The sequence below is a fragment of the Pelophylax lessonae genome, assembly GCF_965119305.1.
Source record: "Pelophylax lessonae genome assembly, chromosome: 6".
NCBI lineage: Eukaryota > Metazoa > Chordata > Amphibia > Anura > Ranidae > Pelophylax > Pelophylax lessonae.
The window spans coordinates 200,290,467-200,307,055 of NC_138773.1; the positions used below are offsets into that span (position 1 = coordinate 200,290,467).

General features: G+C 46.1%; 2 protein-coding genes across 2 annotated transcripts in view; one reads left to right on the forward strand and one right to left on the reverse strand.

The window, feature by feature from the left end:
- MDH1B (malate dehydrogenase 1B) overlaps positions 1–8,966 on the reverse strand; it is a gene marked incomplete at its 3' end in the record, with an annotated part of 52,624 nt that extends 43,658 nt beyond the window's left edge. The window contains exons 1-3 of the mRNA XM_082261756.1: positions 8,860–8,966; positions 2,907–3,019; positions 281–415 (exon numbers count right to left, since the gene is read on the reverse strand). Of these exons, the coding sequence (XP_082117882.1) occupies positions 281–415; positions 2,907–3,019; positions 8,860–8,881 (270 nt within the window). The 5' untranslated portion in view covers positions 8,882–8,966. The remainder of the gene's footprint in view (positions 1–280; positions 416–2,906; positions 3,020–8,859) is intronic.
- A 180-nt stretch (positions 8,967–9,146) lies between these two features.
- Positions 9,147–16,589, forward strand: part of FASTKD2 (FAST kinase domains 2) — an 89,121-nt gene continuing 81,678 nt past the window's right edge. Inside the window, exon 1 of the mRNA XM_082262021.1 lies at positions 9,147–9,193. The gene's annotated coding sequence lies outside the window, so the exon portion shown is untranslated. The remainder of the gene's footprint in view (positions 9,194–16,589) is intronic.

The window sequence follows — 16,589 nt, forward strand, 5'->3', positions numbered from 1 at the left end:
AAAATAAGCCCTGCTTTATCCAAAATTATACAAAATACACTTTAAGCTGGCCCTATTATATCCTAATCTTCCTCTTATATGCTATATAGACAAAAATTTGGACAACATATTCGAATTTGTGTGTTGCATAAGATTAAAAAATACTAGTCTAAGGTGCTAGAGAAACAGACATGAAATAAAAAACATATATATGCTAATAAAAATACAAAGAATGCAGATTTTAATGCAATTAGTTATTCACTACATATTTAGATATATTGGTTATAGTTAGTTATCTTACTTGTGCATGTTCCATTAGCTCATTAAATCCTCCGAGCAGCAATCCCTTGCCTCCTCGATCCAACAACTCCCTCCATATTATGGGAGAGTGCCTGTGCTTCCATCCATTTTTTAGGCATAATTCTGAGATCCATTGCTACTTAACCAGCAAAAAAAAAATGGAAATTTATTGATAAAAATTATAGGGTCTGTTCTGCTATGAATCAGTTTTAGCATTATTCTACCTTGGACACTTGGACATTTGTTTGGCACAGTCATTGCATTGTATGTATATTCAGAAAGAAATAGCACAATACACAATAACACGCAGCAAACCTAAAAGCACAGCCATGTGTGGTGGTGTACTGCTTGGGGAACAGTGCATGTTAATTTTTCCCTATTTTGCATTGTGTTGACAGCCAATTCAAAATTAATGGGCTGCCTTAATGCAACAAATGTATTGTGTGTTTGTACGTATACTACAACACATTGTCTATATGTGAATAGACCCTAATCTCTCTGATAAGTCCCTGGTAAGCCCTCTGATAAGCAGTTTCTGCTCCGATGACTCATTTTTTATTCTGATATTTTTATTCTGATATCAAGGACATTTTTGTCTGCACAGCTGAAGAGTAATGAAGATAATGATGCAAAAAAATTACTAAAGCTCCACCTGCTGGCTGGATAGGAGATTTCATAATATTTATATTAAATATTTCATAATTTACCTGAAACTATCAAAATTTCCCTTTACAACTATTAGGTTAAAGTGTTAGTCCAGCCAAATGTTTTTCTTTTTAGTTTTGACAAGTGTGACACAGTTGTCAGCTGCCGTCTGTCTGCTTGCAAATCCTTACAAAATATTAAGCATTTGTGAGTGTTGAATATACAGTATAATGCCAGTGGAAACAGACAATCCTTGAACTAGCTAAATACATTCTAGGTGCATCAAAACATGTCTGCAAAGATATACAGTCACAGCCTGAGTAGACAGGCCTAACCCCTGCCAGCATGCTGCAGAGAAAGACCCTTCCCCACTGTGCGGAAGCAGAGGTCCAACATCTCCTGTTGATTCAGACTTATAGCTCTGCACACAGCAAAGCTCCTACTCAATACCGAATAGAGAACTCTAGTTTAGACTCAGCAGGGATTGCATCTCCGGCTGTCACTGCTTTTTAACAAAAAACAAGAATTTGCCTGCTTTTTGTTTTGATGCACCTGCAATGTAATAAACAAATTTAAACTGAAAGTTCAATTGTACTTCAATCAGTTTTAATCATCCATTTAAACAATGCTTGCAGTTTTATTCATTCCCTATTCCATTTTCAGAATTTCCTTCTAGAAACTAATACAATAAAACCTTGGATTGCAAGCGTAATTTGTTCCGGAAACATGTTTGTAATCTAAAGCACTCTTATATCAAAGCGAATTTCCCCATAAGAAATAATGGAAACTCAGATGATCAGTTTCACAACCATTTATTTAAAAATCCTTCAGTTTATAGTCCATATTAAAAGATTATAGCAATGTGATAGGTTGTGTAACCATAAAATGTCCATCCACAAATGGCAGCCTCCACCAGGGGATTAGAAGCAAAATCCAGCAGGAGCTACAGTGTATAAAAGGGAAGAGAGGCGCTTCTAAGTGTAGCAATATGGTTACATTTAATGAAGGTACAACATTTAGCAACTCACATGGTTGATGATTAAAACAGGCACATCTTAGGCTGGCCATACATTATACAATTTTCTGTACAATTTTCTTTGCATTTACCTGCAACTATGTAGTACAAAGGCCTGCCTTATAGGATACAATTGAAAGTGTTGTTTACTTTTGACCTCCTATTATATGGTTTTTGGTAAATCTAACAGAAAATTGTACAAGAAAATTGAACATGTATGGCCAGCCTAAGTATGCAGGTATCCAGGGTAAAGCTGTCCACATAGACCGTCCTCCGCAGCACCGGCTCTCACCGCTGTCAGTCTGCAATTGTGACCAGGAAGACTACCCTGCAGTAGAGCAATCTGAAAGCGAGGCTTGAATCGCTCTTGGAGCGCAGTGAGGAAGGGATGACATAAATGGCGGTGCAGAGGATGGTCTATGTGGACAGCTTTACCACAGATGCCTGTATACTTAGATGTGCCTGTTTTCTGTATTAACCATATGAGTTGCTAAATGTTGTACCTTCATTAAATGTAACCATATTGCTACACTTAGAGGCGCCTCTCTTCTCTTTTATACTCCGGTGTGACATGACGCTACTTGTATATCAAGTCATCGCTTGTTTATCAAGCCAGAATTTTTGAAAAAAATGTTCTTGTCTTGCAAAACGGTCTAAACCAAGTTACTCTCTATCCAAGGTTTTACTGTAAGAATATTAAATATTTAATACTAATATATTGACAAACAGGCAAGTTAAGAAAGATCTGCATTGAGTTAAAGTTTCATTTTAGAAGAAAATTGATAAAATGTATCTCAAAATAGAATGAATCAAAACACGTCCACCTTCACATAAATAAGATATGATCATTCTACACTGAAGTGGATTCCCTAAAAATAGACATAAGTTAGTTTCCCTTTGGTCAAAAATGATCAAAGATTTTTGACATTGACATTTGACATTGAAATTGACATCTTTGGTCTCCTACTTCCCAGTCCTCAGGATGACAGGTGATTTTATGAACTCTGAAATGTGGCAGGTTTTTCTGAAGATAGTCAGCAAGAAGTTCTGCTTTGGCATAATATGGGCAGTCGGCCTTTCCTGTAAGGACATGGTAGGTACATTGAATAGTTGCATAGACATAGTACATACTGTATGAACTTCTTATGTAAGGCGTCACAAAGTAAAATAGTAAGAAAACGTGTTCAACATGTAAGGTATACTTTACATATAACTGTGCAGCCACTTGCGATACTTGCTTTGGGGAAGAACCTTGGATCATTACACAATTGTCATGCAGTTGTCCACAGAGTGAAAATTGTCACAGTGGTTCTGATGGATTTCTGGGCAATTTTAGCAGTTGTGCTGCTAAAATTTGTAGTCTGGTTAATAGGGTGACACAGAAAAGACCTGAATTATTAAGATGGTGGAGATCAGCCATTCTCAACCAGGCTTCCACTAAACTCTGAAGTACCTCCTGAGGCTGCTAGGGGTTCCTTGTGCAGTGGTGAAACTATCCACTACCAACACTGATCACCACTGCAAGGAAGCAATTTTCAACTGACCACCAACATAAAGGGTTGCATCTACATTGACCAGTAATGTTAGAATAAAATAAAAACTATTTTCACTACAAGCCCATGGACTGATTTCTTGTGTCCGGATGCAAATTGGAAATGCATGTTGGATAAAAGTATGGGAATGGCGCTGCCTACTGAAAAAGTACCGTATATACTCGAGTATAAGCCGAGTTTTTCAGCATGTTTTTTCATGCTGAAAATGCACCCCTCGGCTTATACTCGAGTCACTGACTGGAGTGTCTTTTTAAAAATGGCGCCGCTCGGCGCCGACGTGTCACTGCGCATGTGCCGCATGCCCGGAAATAGCCGAACGTGTTCGGCTTTTCCCGAGCATCGGTGGCGCATTTGCGGTGACGTATGGCGGCGCCGGGTGGCGCGATTTTTAAATCGAAGACGGCGCCTCACCGACAGGTAAGTGAGATGCCTCTGCAGCCCCTGTATTTCCTCATGCAGTGCTGCGGGCATGGTACAGGACATTCTCCTGTACCATGCCCGCAGCACTGCATCTCCTGTGCCATGCCTGTAATTACTGTGCCATGCCTATACCTACTGTGCCATGCCTATACCTACTGTGCCATGCCTATACCTACTGTGCCATGCCTGTAATTACTGTGCCATGCCTATACCTACTGTGCCATGCCTATACCTACTGTGCCATGCCTATACCTACTGTGCCATGCCTGTACATACTGTGCCATGCCTATACCTACTGTGCCATGCCTATACCTACTGTGCCATGCCTATACCTACTGTGCCATGCCTGTACATACTGTGCCATGCCCATACCTACTGTGCCATGCCTATACATACTGTGCCATGCCTGTACATACTGTGCCATGCCTGTACTTACTGTGCCATGCCTATACCATGACCTGTGCCATGCCTGTACCGTGACCTGTGCCATGCCTGTACCGTGACCTGTGCCATGCCTGTACCGTGACCTGTGCCATGCCTGTACCGTGACCTGTAACATGCATGTACCATGACCTGTGCCATGCCTATACCTTCACCTGTGCCCTGACCTGTGCCATGCCCTTACCATGACCTGTGCAATGCCTGTACTATGACCTGCGCCATCTCCTGTACCATGCCCGCAGCCCCTATTTTGTGTCTCGTGGTGGTCCAGTTGGGTCCAGTAGCTGCAGCATTTCCCACCCTAGGCTTATACTCGAGTCAATAAGTTTTCCCACTTTTTTGTGGCAAAAGTAGGGGTCTCGGCTTATATTCGGGTCGGCTTATACTCGAGTATATACGGTATGTAAATAAATTGACAGGAAAGGTGTGTACAATATGTACCAAAATAAATAAATAAATATGCACAAAGATAAATAAATATCACAATAAATAAACTAAAATATGATGTGACTGAGCCCCCGTTCACACCTGGTCGCCTGACAGGTCGCCTTCAATAGAGAAGCTGTGGACCCGTTCTAATAGGAGCGACACAAGTCGCTCCGACTTAGAAAAAGGGTCCGGAGCTTCTTTGGGGCGACCTGGAGCGACCTGCATTGACTTCAATGTTATGAAGTCCGTGCCGGCCGCTCTGAGGTCGCGGTGCGAGCAGCGCGCCGCGACCTGTGAGGTCGCCCCGGGAAGTAGCGTCGCCCCAGTGTGAACGGGGCCTTAGAGTGAAAGTGTGCATATAAATAAATAATGAAAACATCAATTATTAAAGTGACCAAGTGCATAAGGAAAGTATAAATATAAATAGGTCCAATAAAAGTGCAATGTGTATGATAAATAGCAAATAATTCATTAAATAAGTAAGGTGGCCAGTGCAGATAGGTAAAAATTGATGAGCAAGTGCCAAATAAAAAACTGTGCTAAATATATCTGGTGTATCAAAAAAATAATAAAAAATGATGCAAATATAAATAAATAAGATGATGTGACAAAAACGAGTGATCCAATATGTGGCAGTAGTGATGTAATTAGTCCATAAAAGTGACAGATATCTTCATAAAAACTGGAAACAACCCCGTGGTGGGTGGTAGGTGAGGTGCTCGGTGACACCTAAGGTAGGTAGCCCACTCACCGGAAATACCCACCCCACCAAGGGGTAAAGAGCGGGTATATGAATATAGGAAGTATTCCCTCTGATGGCTCCTGTTCCTCTCCAGGGGTCCTAGGATAGGGGTATGCCAGGAGTGCCCAGTAGGGCTCTGGAATGGTTCCTATAGAATTGCCCGGGTCTCCAGGGGGTCTGCTCTCTTATAGGGTATGTACTCCAGCGTCAGCCAGTATAGCGGGACAAGATGTGTGCAGGTGGATCATATAGGGCAAGAAAATGCATGTTGCCTGACTGTGCAGGATTGGAATAGTAGAAACTAGTTACCAGCGGCTTCTGCTGCGGTAGCACTGCACATAGATCCTGTTTCATTCATAGAAGATGTAGTATGGCTTTCTATGAATGATGGAGCTTGACAGAAAGAGTGGCCATAGTCAGGCTTTCTTGATGTATTATCCCCCGCTGCACCAGTGGATACAGGGGTGGGAGGTTCGCGATGGAGGAGAATTTTCACAGAAGAGGAATCAGCACAAGGCACACATCCTACTGATTGTAAGTTATGTCCCCTATACTGATTTTTGCTGCACTTAGACTTTAAAGTGGTTGTAAACCACAGACATGAAATATGAACAAAGCACAATATTTTATAGTGTGTACTGTCTCAATTAAGAGCTCTAAGTGTCATTTCTGTCTGCTGCTTCATTCCTCTATCAACATGAATCACTTCTGACAAGTTTTTCTGACACGACGGAAAAAAAAAAAGGTGACAGGGGACGGACCTCCAGCTGATTGACAGTCTCAGGCGTGTGTGTGTGTGTGGGGGGGGGGGGAGGGGGGGGATTATCCCTTCCCTTCAATTAGCCCCTCACTGAGCTCTGCAAAGTGTCATTTCAGCTCTTTGCCTTTTTTTCTAAGATCTGAGGCAAGCTTTATAAATTCTGGACTTTGAATGGATATAGAGAATATAGAGAATAGAGCACTGCAGATAAACAGATACAATTTGTGTAGGAGGATTTGTTTCACCTGAAGCCAGTCACTTCACTGGGTATATGTAAGGGTTTACAGGCACTTTAAGGCCAGTCGTACACTGATGTAAGAATTTACTGATGTTTATAATCAAGGCTTTGCTGACAAAAAGAGCCTGAGTAAAATATTTCATAAAGACCATGCATAATACACGTAAAGGAGTGAAAAGGTGTGTAAGCTTGTACAAGCGATAATTTCTTCTGCACCGCATACTAGCTCATTATGAAATACTTACCTTAGAACGAGCCCCCGCCGTGCCGCCTGCTTACCTCTATGACGGGCGACATGTCCAGTCGCCCGTCTTCCGGGATCGCGGCATCCGGCCATCTGATTGGCCGGAGCCGCGGTGACGTCACTCCCGAGCACATGCGCGGTAGCCGACGGTCACGGCACGGGACTCTGAAGGAACGGCCGCTGGTACGGCTGCATGTAAGGTAAAGATCTCCTAAACGGTGCATGTTTAGGAGATATTTACAGTACCTATAGGTAAGCCTTATCATAGGCTTCCTATAGGTAAAAGTGTCAGAGGAGGGTTTACTTCCTCTTTAACAATGATCAGCGATCATGTGATCTCTCAGTTATCAGTCTAGTTTTTTTTTTGTAAACCTACGTTTCTCCTTTAACCACTGTACGCCTGGCCTATAGACGGCCGGGTGGTGGCTTTCCCAGAGGCGTGACATGTCACTGGCTGTGTCTGATTGGCTGAAACACAGCAGCTGCGCCACTGGCTCCCGCTGATGTCAATCAAAGTCAGTCTGCCAATCAGGAAAGAGAGGGGGTGGGGACAGGCCGCAGCTCCATGTTTAAATGGATACAGGGACCTGTGACTTGGCTCGGGTGCCCCCATAGCATGCTGCTTGCTGTGAGGGCACTCGACCAGGAGGTAGGGGCAAGAAGCAGCGAAGAGGAACCTGAGAAGAGGAGGATCCGGTTTGCTCTGTGCAAAACCAACTGCACAGAGGAGGTAAGTATAACACGTTTGTTATTTTTATTTAGAAAAAAAAAAAGACTTTACAATCACTTGAAGGCCGTGGTGGCCGCTTCTCAGCCTGCTGCGTATCAGCCAGCTATTCTTCACACACAATTCGATCATTTTTTCCACCAATCCAAATTCAAATTGTTCTGAAAATTTGGAATTCATTAGAAAACAAACGAAACAAGTTTTAACAGATTCCAACTAAATGTATTACTATTCGTTATTACTTAATTCGGAGATTCGGATACATCTGAATCTCCGAATAACGCAAAATTTGTTTGAATTTGTATTTGGACTGAAACGAATTACATGTCTATAGCATAGATTGTGGACTCTATCACTTTTATACAGACTACATAATATACACTGATTTCAATTATTATCACCAAAGAAATGTAGCCGAATACATGTTCGGCTACATTTATGAAGAACAATTATTTATTGGCAAAATTTTATAACAGAAATTTTGGGTCTTTTTTTTTTCTTATTTATTTAGCCAAAAATAAAAAAAAAACAGTGGTTATTAATTAAACACAAAAAGAAAGATCTATTTGTGTGAACAAAATAAAAATTTCATATGGGTACAGTGTTGCATGACCGCGCAATTGTCAAGCAAAGTGCGACAGCGCTGAAATTGGCCTGGGCAGGAAGGGGGTAAAAGTTCCCAGTATTGAAGTGGTTAAGGAAAGTTCCACTTGAACTGTCCCTGTGCATAGAGACCTGTACACTGAACTGTCCCTGTGCATAGAGACCTGTACACTGAACTGTCCCTGTGCATAGAGACCTGTACACTGAACTGTCCCTGTGTATAGAGACCTGTACACTGAACTGTCCCTGTGTATAGAGACCTGTACACTGAACTGTCCCTGTGCATAGAGACCTGTACACTGAACTGTCCCTGTGCATAGAGACCTGTACACTGAACTGTCCCTGTGTATAGAGACCTGTACACTGAACTGTCCCTGTGTATAGAGACCTGTACACTGAACTGTCCCTGTGCATAGAGACCTGTACACTGAACTGTCCCTGTGCATAGAGACCTGTACACTGAACTGTCCCTGTGCATAGAGACCTGTACACTGAACTGTCCCTGTGCATAGAGACCTGTACACTGAACTGTCCCTGTGCATAGAGACCTGTACACTGGCAGGATGAGAAGGAGAGGCGGGGCGCCCTCTGGTGGAAAATGGGAGCAATCACTTCGGGATTTATTTCTAAGGTGACTGCAGCTGTATTAGTGTTCTTGCACAGCGAATGTGATTACTATCTACGTGCTACCTACGCCTATATGCCGCAGAAATAGGAGAAGATAAATTAGACATTTATGCCACAAAAGAGAATACAACTTTACCTGCAAGAACGAACTTCGCCATCACGTCACCCACACAGTGCAGCACAAAGTCACGCCGTGTTGTTGCCAAGCAACGCTACACAGAAGATCCAGGGGCGGATCATCACGCGTACCTCCCACTGTTCCTGCCATTGCAAATACGTTTTGATTGTTGGCCTCCAGGGGTCGCTGTAGCCACTGCTGTCTATTGGGATTTTGTAACAACGCCGTGAGTGGTGTTTTGGGCCATCGTAGTTGCCGTAGCCGGGGGGGGGGGGGGAGTGGTTTAGTGACGTCACGTAATGGCAGCGTCCAGGGGGGCAGTCATGAAGTTCTTCGTCGGTGTGTGATCAAGGTGAGTGCATTGGAGGCACGTGACAGCGGATTTATCCATTGGAGGATCACTCTGGTGGAGCTGTCAGCTGTCATTTAAAGACAGGCGCTGCTGTCAGCTGTCATTGGCTTCATGTTACTTTATGTAGAAGATGTGGAGTGATTGATATATACTTGGTCCAGGCAGAGTATAGGAACAGGCTCATTATAATGCTCAGCTTCATTATTTCAGCCCCTCCTGACACTGTTGTTGCTAATAGCAGGACTGATCCTTTAATACAGGGGTGTCAAACTCAATTTCATTGTGGGCCGAATCAGCATTATGGTTGCCCTCAAAGGGCCAGTTGTATCTGTAGGACTACATGTCTAGAGCACCCCACTCCCCTCCCCTCCCATCAGAAGTCAAGAGTCCCTCACCCTCCCTTACGTCACAATTTTCCCCCTTACGTTGTGCTGCTGCCTGGAAGAAGCTTGGAAGCAGAAAGTGCAGAGTCTGGAGGAGGACCAGAGGAGGGCTGGAGTCTACTTAATGCTAAGACCAGGGGAAGTGGAGATGAGGGGGTGCTGTGGCTAGGGTTGCCACCTCATCCCTTTAAAACAGAACACATATGAATTACACAGGTTCTGTGGCTGATTAAGGTGGTAATTAAACTCACTTGGAGCCTTCTCTGCATTAAATTAGCCTCAGAACCTGTGCAATTCATATGTGTTCTGTTTTAAAGGGATGAGGTGGCAACTCTAGCTGTGGCTGCACAGAGAAGCACAGGATCTGTAGGAGGAGTTCAGTCTCCCTCTCTGTTGCAGACTGCTGAGATGGGGGGGATTGTTAGATAGGAGCCTCTCTGTGGCTGCATAGAGAATTGCAGGATCTGGTTGAAGAGTTATATCCTCCTCTCTGCTGCTGACTGCTGAGACAAGGTGGGGGCAACAATGAAGGGGTTGCTGCAGGAGAGGTGCGAGGGCCATCCCCAGGGCCTTGTGTTTGACATGTGTGCTTTAATACAATGTAATGCTGGAGGGCTGTAAGATCATGTGAGCTGTGATTGGTCACATGATCAGGAGCCCTTTCTATCAGCTCCTAATTCTTAAAGCGGAGCTCTAGTCTATAATAATAATCTTTTTTTAAGTTTCCCAATGATTGTTAGTACTAGTTCATTATTATTTGGATACTGTCCTAACTGCCTTCATGCTTGTTATTTGTAAATCTGTAATACATAACTTACATGATCTCAGAAGCAGGCAGGGGCCATCGAGGATGTGGGCATCTGAAGCCCGCTCATGTGTTTTTCCGAGATAAGGTGCAGCTGGCTGCCCAGCATGCACCTCCTGATCTCACACCCGGAGCATTAATGCCACTGAACGGCTCTTCCTCTTCCGGACAGGTTGCCAGCGTCGGCGGAAGTTTCCACCCCATTGCTCTATTAACCTGTCAATCAGGACATCCCGGCCCCCCCCATTCGCATCAATTCCGGTCTGGAAATAACGTGAAATTTTGTGACTAGGCGATGTGCAAGGGCTGCTGGGATACATGACGCCGCTATCCTAGGAGCCCTTGCGAATCGCCTACTGACGTAATCGCCGAGGTAGACGCAGCCAGAAGTGGAGCTGAAATAAGAAGAAAAAAGGTACTTCCATACAAAAAAAAAAAAAAAAAAGTTGACATTGGTAAAAGCATTTTTAAAGGGGATAACATATATAGCAACTTTACAAAATGGGTGGAACTCTGCTTTAATTTAGTGTATACAAACACAATATAAGACCCAAGTTTTCGTCAAATGTAAATGAGGCTGCGGCAGTTGGGTAAAGCCATACCCAACAGGTCAAGCCTTGTGTGCAACCGTGAAACAACGATGAACTTCAATACCCAAGATTATCCATAGGTGACGCATTAAAAGCCCCTACTGGTCTTCAGGTTAGAGCAGCCTTTTTCAAGCAGGGTGCCGTAGCTCCCTGCTGTGCCTCCTGGGTTTATTCAAGGGTGCTTTGGCAAAATGCCTAAAAATCGCAACAAATTGAAACTGTTTTTTACATTGCAGCAATACATCACTGGTTGATAAGTATAATGACAGGTGCTCGCTTAGCATCCTTGTTTACTCCTCTTCCCCTCTCCATCAGCACTGGGGTCACATTAGCAAGAAGAAGAGAAAATAAGGGAGAAAAGAAACACTAGAATACTAGTCGGCAGGGCATTCTTTCAGCTGGAACTTAGTTCCACCACCTCTGGCTCAGGCCCTCTGCTCCCTGCCCACCACTAGCACTTGTAAAAACACAAAAGAATGGTTTCTGTGTTTACAAGTGACAGCTCGTCTCCCACAGATTTGCTCTCCTGAGTGGCTTACTACTAAGTGTAGGATGGGGACAAGGAAGATGCAGGTGCCCGGGGCACAGTGCGGATGCCTACACCCCTACTGGATGATCTCCCTTTAACCTAAACTAATAGTTTTACATATAGCAGCAACATCCATATACTTGCCACCTAACCACAGTACATTTGCTGCAGGTGGGCAGCAGCTCCAGGCTAAGCAACATACTGGTTAATCGCTCAGCACATGCACACTGGCATGCCCCCTGAGGCGCATAGTGGCGCAATATCGTGACCACTGGGCCTGGTGTACACAGTGGATCACAGTGGCCGGGGTATACTGTGATCGCTATGACCAATCATAGCGATGACGTGATTACATGTAAGCAAAACTGTCATGAATGGCTTCCATTCAAAACAACAGCTTTCTTACTGTTGTAATGCTGTGTTTGGCCCACAGCTATCACACGGTACCTGGCCCCCTCTACCATGTGACTAGCTGTAGCCAATCACAGCATCAAAATAGTAAGCAAGCTGCCATGAATGACTGCCAGTTCAAACTATTGCTTATAACAGGGGTCTCCAAAGTTTCTAAACAAGGGGCCAGTTTACTGTCCTTCAGACTTTAGGGGGGCCGAACTGTTGCCAATGGGAGTAGAAAATGTCCTAGTGTCAGTGGGAGTAAACAATTTCACAATTTAAGTGGGAGGAATAGTGCTTCATCATTGGTGTCACAGGGAGAAATAGTGCCCCATCATTGGTGTCATTGGGAGGAATAGTGATCCGTCATTGGTGTAATTGGGAGGAATAGTGCTCCGTCATTGGTGTCAGCATGAGGAATAGTGCCTCATCATTGGTGTCACTGGGAGAAATAGTGCCTCATCATTGGTGTCACTGGGAGAAATAGTGCCCCATCATTGGTGTAATTGGGAGGAATAGTGCTCCGTCATTGGTGTAATTGGGAGGAATAGTGCTCCGTCATTGGTGTCAGCATGAGGAATAGTGCCTCATCATTGGTGTCACTGGGAGAAATAGTGCCCCATCATTGGTGTCATTGGGAGGAATAGTGCTCTGTCACTGGGAGAAATAGTGCCCCATCATTGGTGTTACTGGGAGAAATGGTGCCCCATCATTGGTGTTACTGGGAGAAATAGTGCCCCATCATTGGTGTTACTGGGAGAAATAGTGCCCCATCATTGGTGTCATTGGGAGGAATAGTGCTCCATTATTGGTGTCACTGGGAGACATAGTGCCCCATCATTGGTTTCACTGGGAGAAATAGTGCCCCATCATTGGTGTTACTGGGAGAAATAGTGCCCCATCATTGGTGTCACTGGGGGAAATGGCGCCCCATCATTGGTGTCACTGGGAGGAATAGTGCTCCATCATTGGTGTCACTGGGAGGAATAGTGCTCCATCATTGGTGTCACTGGGAGGAATAGTGCTCCATCATTGGTGTCTGCATGAGGAATAGTGCCCTGTCATTGGTGTCAGCAGGAGGAATAGTTCTTCATCATTTGTGTCTGTGGGAGGGAAAATGCCCCATCGTTGGTGTCAGTGGGCGGAATAGTACACCATTGTTGGTGTCAGTGGCAAGAATTATGTCCCCATTGTTGGTGTCAATAGGAGGAATAGTGCCCCAAGGGCCAGTTAAAGGCAAGTAATTGGCCTCATCTGGCCTCCAGGCTGCAGTTTGAAGACCACTGGCTTATTGACATTGATGATCACTGTTATAAGCAATAACAGTGTTAAAAAAAAAAAAAAAGTGTCACTATGGTGACACTGAACTACTCTGATAAAAGAAAAAAAAAATCAAAATGTTTATTTCTCTTACGTCCTCCGACAGTCGCCGCCTCTTCATATTCGTCACATATGGGGTATTAGACTTTGCTCCGAAGGAGTAGCTAGGCAACAGAATATGTTAACATTAAAGCTTTTAACATATCCCACCCTCAAGGGGTGGTCCCCTCAGTCAATACCCTCCTACTTCCTGCAACCATATCTCAGTTTCAATGTCTAGCTTGTCAGGAGTGGCTGGCTCTCTCTGTGCTGGGGCTTTGTGCCCCAGACTCTTTCTTCTTTTTTGATTTTTTGTTTGAGTTTTCTCTCTACCTTTACTTAGCTGTTCTTTTTGTCAGCGTTAGTTAGTTCTTCTGATGAAGAGGATCATGCGGGCTGGGTCTCGGGCTGATCCCACTGGTCGCAGGTCGTGGGTCAGTGGCTTCCCAGCCTGCCATCGAGCGTTCAGCCAGGTAACGCTCCTGGCACAGTGAACGACCCATCCCTGTTCGGTGCAGGGATGATTGGTGAGGTGGCTACCTCACTGGACGCTATGCGGTTTCTTAACCCCCATTCTGTGCGTCTTGTATGCGACTCTCCCTGCCTCATGTGCAGCGGCTTGTTCGCCTGTGCGGGTCCCCCACGCCACTGTGAGGTAAGTGTATCTATGTGGGGACCTGTCTGTCTGGGGGGGTGTCAGTCTGGGACTGTGTAACCTGCCTCTGTTCACACTGTTTGTCTCCCTATCTCTCGGCTGCATGCTGTGGGCTGCAAGGGGGGGGGGGGAGCTGTGTGACACTGTGTGTGTCAGCCTTGTCAGTGTGAGAAGCTGTGTGCTGTGGGGCATGTTTTGTGGCATGTTTGGGCACTATACAGCGATCGCTGCGGCGATCGAACATGTTTTTTTATACATGGATGACATGTGTGCATTACTGTACTGTGGAGCGGCGGTTTCGGCGCCAAACGGCACCATTTTGTCTACACTCGCTCCGGCCGCATGTTCTACATGCATGGCGGCCATTTTCTTGTAGCCTCCCATAGGCTTTCATAGAGCGCCCTGGCAGCATCACTTCCTCTTCTCCAGGAACACCGATCGAGGCAGCAGCAGCGGCGAGGGTCTCCTCAGGTTATATCCTTCCTATCCATTGCCTGTGTCAGTTTTATTGTCCCTGTGGGGGTCTCATTGTGCTTGTGTGTGGTGCGGTGGGCTACGCTCGCCGCGCTTGTTAAAGGGGCAGTTAACCCTTTATTATCCGGCATTTGTTATAGGGGCAATGGATTCTCAGGAGGGCAAATTTCCTACCGCCTTGGTGGAAAGCCAGGGGACCGCTGTTTCCCCCCCAGGGGGGGATTTAGCCACTATTGTGGCTGGCCTTGCTGCTCAGGTGCAGATGCTGGTGGCTGCTCAATCTACTAAAAGACCCAGAGTTTCTCTTTCCTCTGATTCTGAGGGTGAAGGTGATGGGGCTGTTATGGCGGGGGCCTCCTTATCGGGGTCCCGCTCCTCCCTGGATCTAGTGGGATCCGAGGTGGAGGCTGAAGTTGAAGGGGTTGATAATTCTCCCCCTGGCTCGCCTGAAGAGCTTGCAATCATGGATGAATTGATTGCTTCCATAAAGCAAACGCTGCGTTTGCAGGATGAAGTGTGTCCCCCCGCTGCCTTGGCGGCTTATGGGACGCAGAGAAAACGCAGGACGCCGCAGGTTTTTCCCTGCAATGATGATTTTCAGCGCGCTGTTAAGGAACAATGGCGCAATCTGCGCAAACCTTTTGCTGTACCAAGTAGGTTCAAGCTGCGTTATCCTTTCTCGCCTTCCACTGATGAAAGGTGGTGTGTGCCACCCCCAGTGGATCACGCAATTGCGGTTTTAAACAAATCCACTGCGATTCCTGCAGAGGATTCCCCTGTGTTCCGTGATGCCACGGATAGGAGATTGGAGTCTCTTGCCCGTCATACTTATTCTGTTACGGGTTCTATGCTTAAGGCTCTGTTTGCCTCTCTCATGGCGGCCCAGGCGGTCGCAAGTTGGACGCAGATGCTTAGGCGCGTCCTAGTGGCCGATTCGGCCTCGCCGGCGACCCTGGATATGGTGGATCAAATTCACCAGGGTGTCATGTATCTGTGTGATGCGGACTTGGATCTAGTCCCGTTGGCTGCACGTGTGCACAGCGTGGCGGTGTTGTCTCGCCGCCTGGTTTGGTTGAAATGTTGGTCGGTGGACCAGTCTTCACGTAAGACCTTAGCCAATCTGCCTTATGATGGGTCTCGCCTTTTTGGGGAGTCCTTGGATGTGTTGATTAAGGGGATCACCGGAGGTAAGAGCACTCTCTTGCCCCATTTCCCCAAGGCTAAGGGGGCTTCTGGGAAGAAGCATGCTAATTTTCGGCCCCCTCAGGGGTCCTTTCGTGCCTTTCGGTCGCACTACAAGGACAAACCGTTCAAAGGTCAAGGCTCTCAGAAGAAGCCCTGGTCTGGAAAACAGAAGTCCGGTCAATCCGGATCCGCAGCCCATAACAGTGCGGCCTGAAGGGGCGCCCTCACCCAGTTTTGGGGTGGGGGGACGCTTGCTCGGTTTTCTTCAGCCCTGGTTGGCCCGCGTGCGGGACAGATGGGTTCAGGAGATCGTTCGATCTGGTTACAAGATCGAGTTTCTCTCTCGGCCAGAGAGCAGATTTTTTCCCTCAAATCTTCAACTGTCTCCGGATCGCTTACGGGACCTGCACCTGGCGGTGCGGGACCTGAGGGCTCAGGGAGTGGTAGTTCCGGTGCCTCATCGGGACAGATTTCGGGGGTTTTATTCCAATCTGTTCACCGTGCCCAGAAAGGAGGGCAAGGTTCGTCCGATTCTGGACTTGAAGGCTCTGAACCGCTCTGTGCGGGTTCGCCAAGTTCCGCATGGAATCCCTGCGGTCGGTGGTGGCTGCCCTGGTTCCGGGGGAATTCATGGCCTCCATCGATTTGAAGGATGCGTATCTTCACATCCCCATTTTCGAGGGTCACCAGAGGTACCTTCGATTTGCCATTGCGGAGGATCACTACCAGTTCGTGGCGTTGCCTTTTGGTCTCGCCTCGGCTCCGCGGGTCTTCACCAAGGTGCTTGCACCGGTTCTGGCATTATTGAGGGCCCAGGGCATTTCTGTCCTGGGGTATCTGGACGACATTCTGGTTCGGTCTGCGACCAGCCAGGGTCTGGAGAAGGACCTGTCTGTCACGATGCAAACTCTGCAGGAGTTTGGTTGGACGATAAATTTTCCAAAGTCGACACTGAGTCCGTCGGTTCGTCTTCCCTACCTGGGAATGGTTCTGTACTCGGTGCAGGCGAAGGTCTTCCTGCCG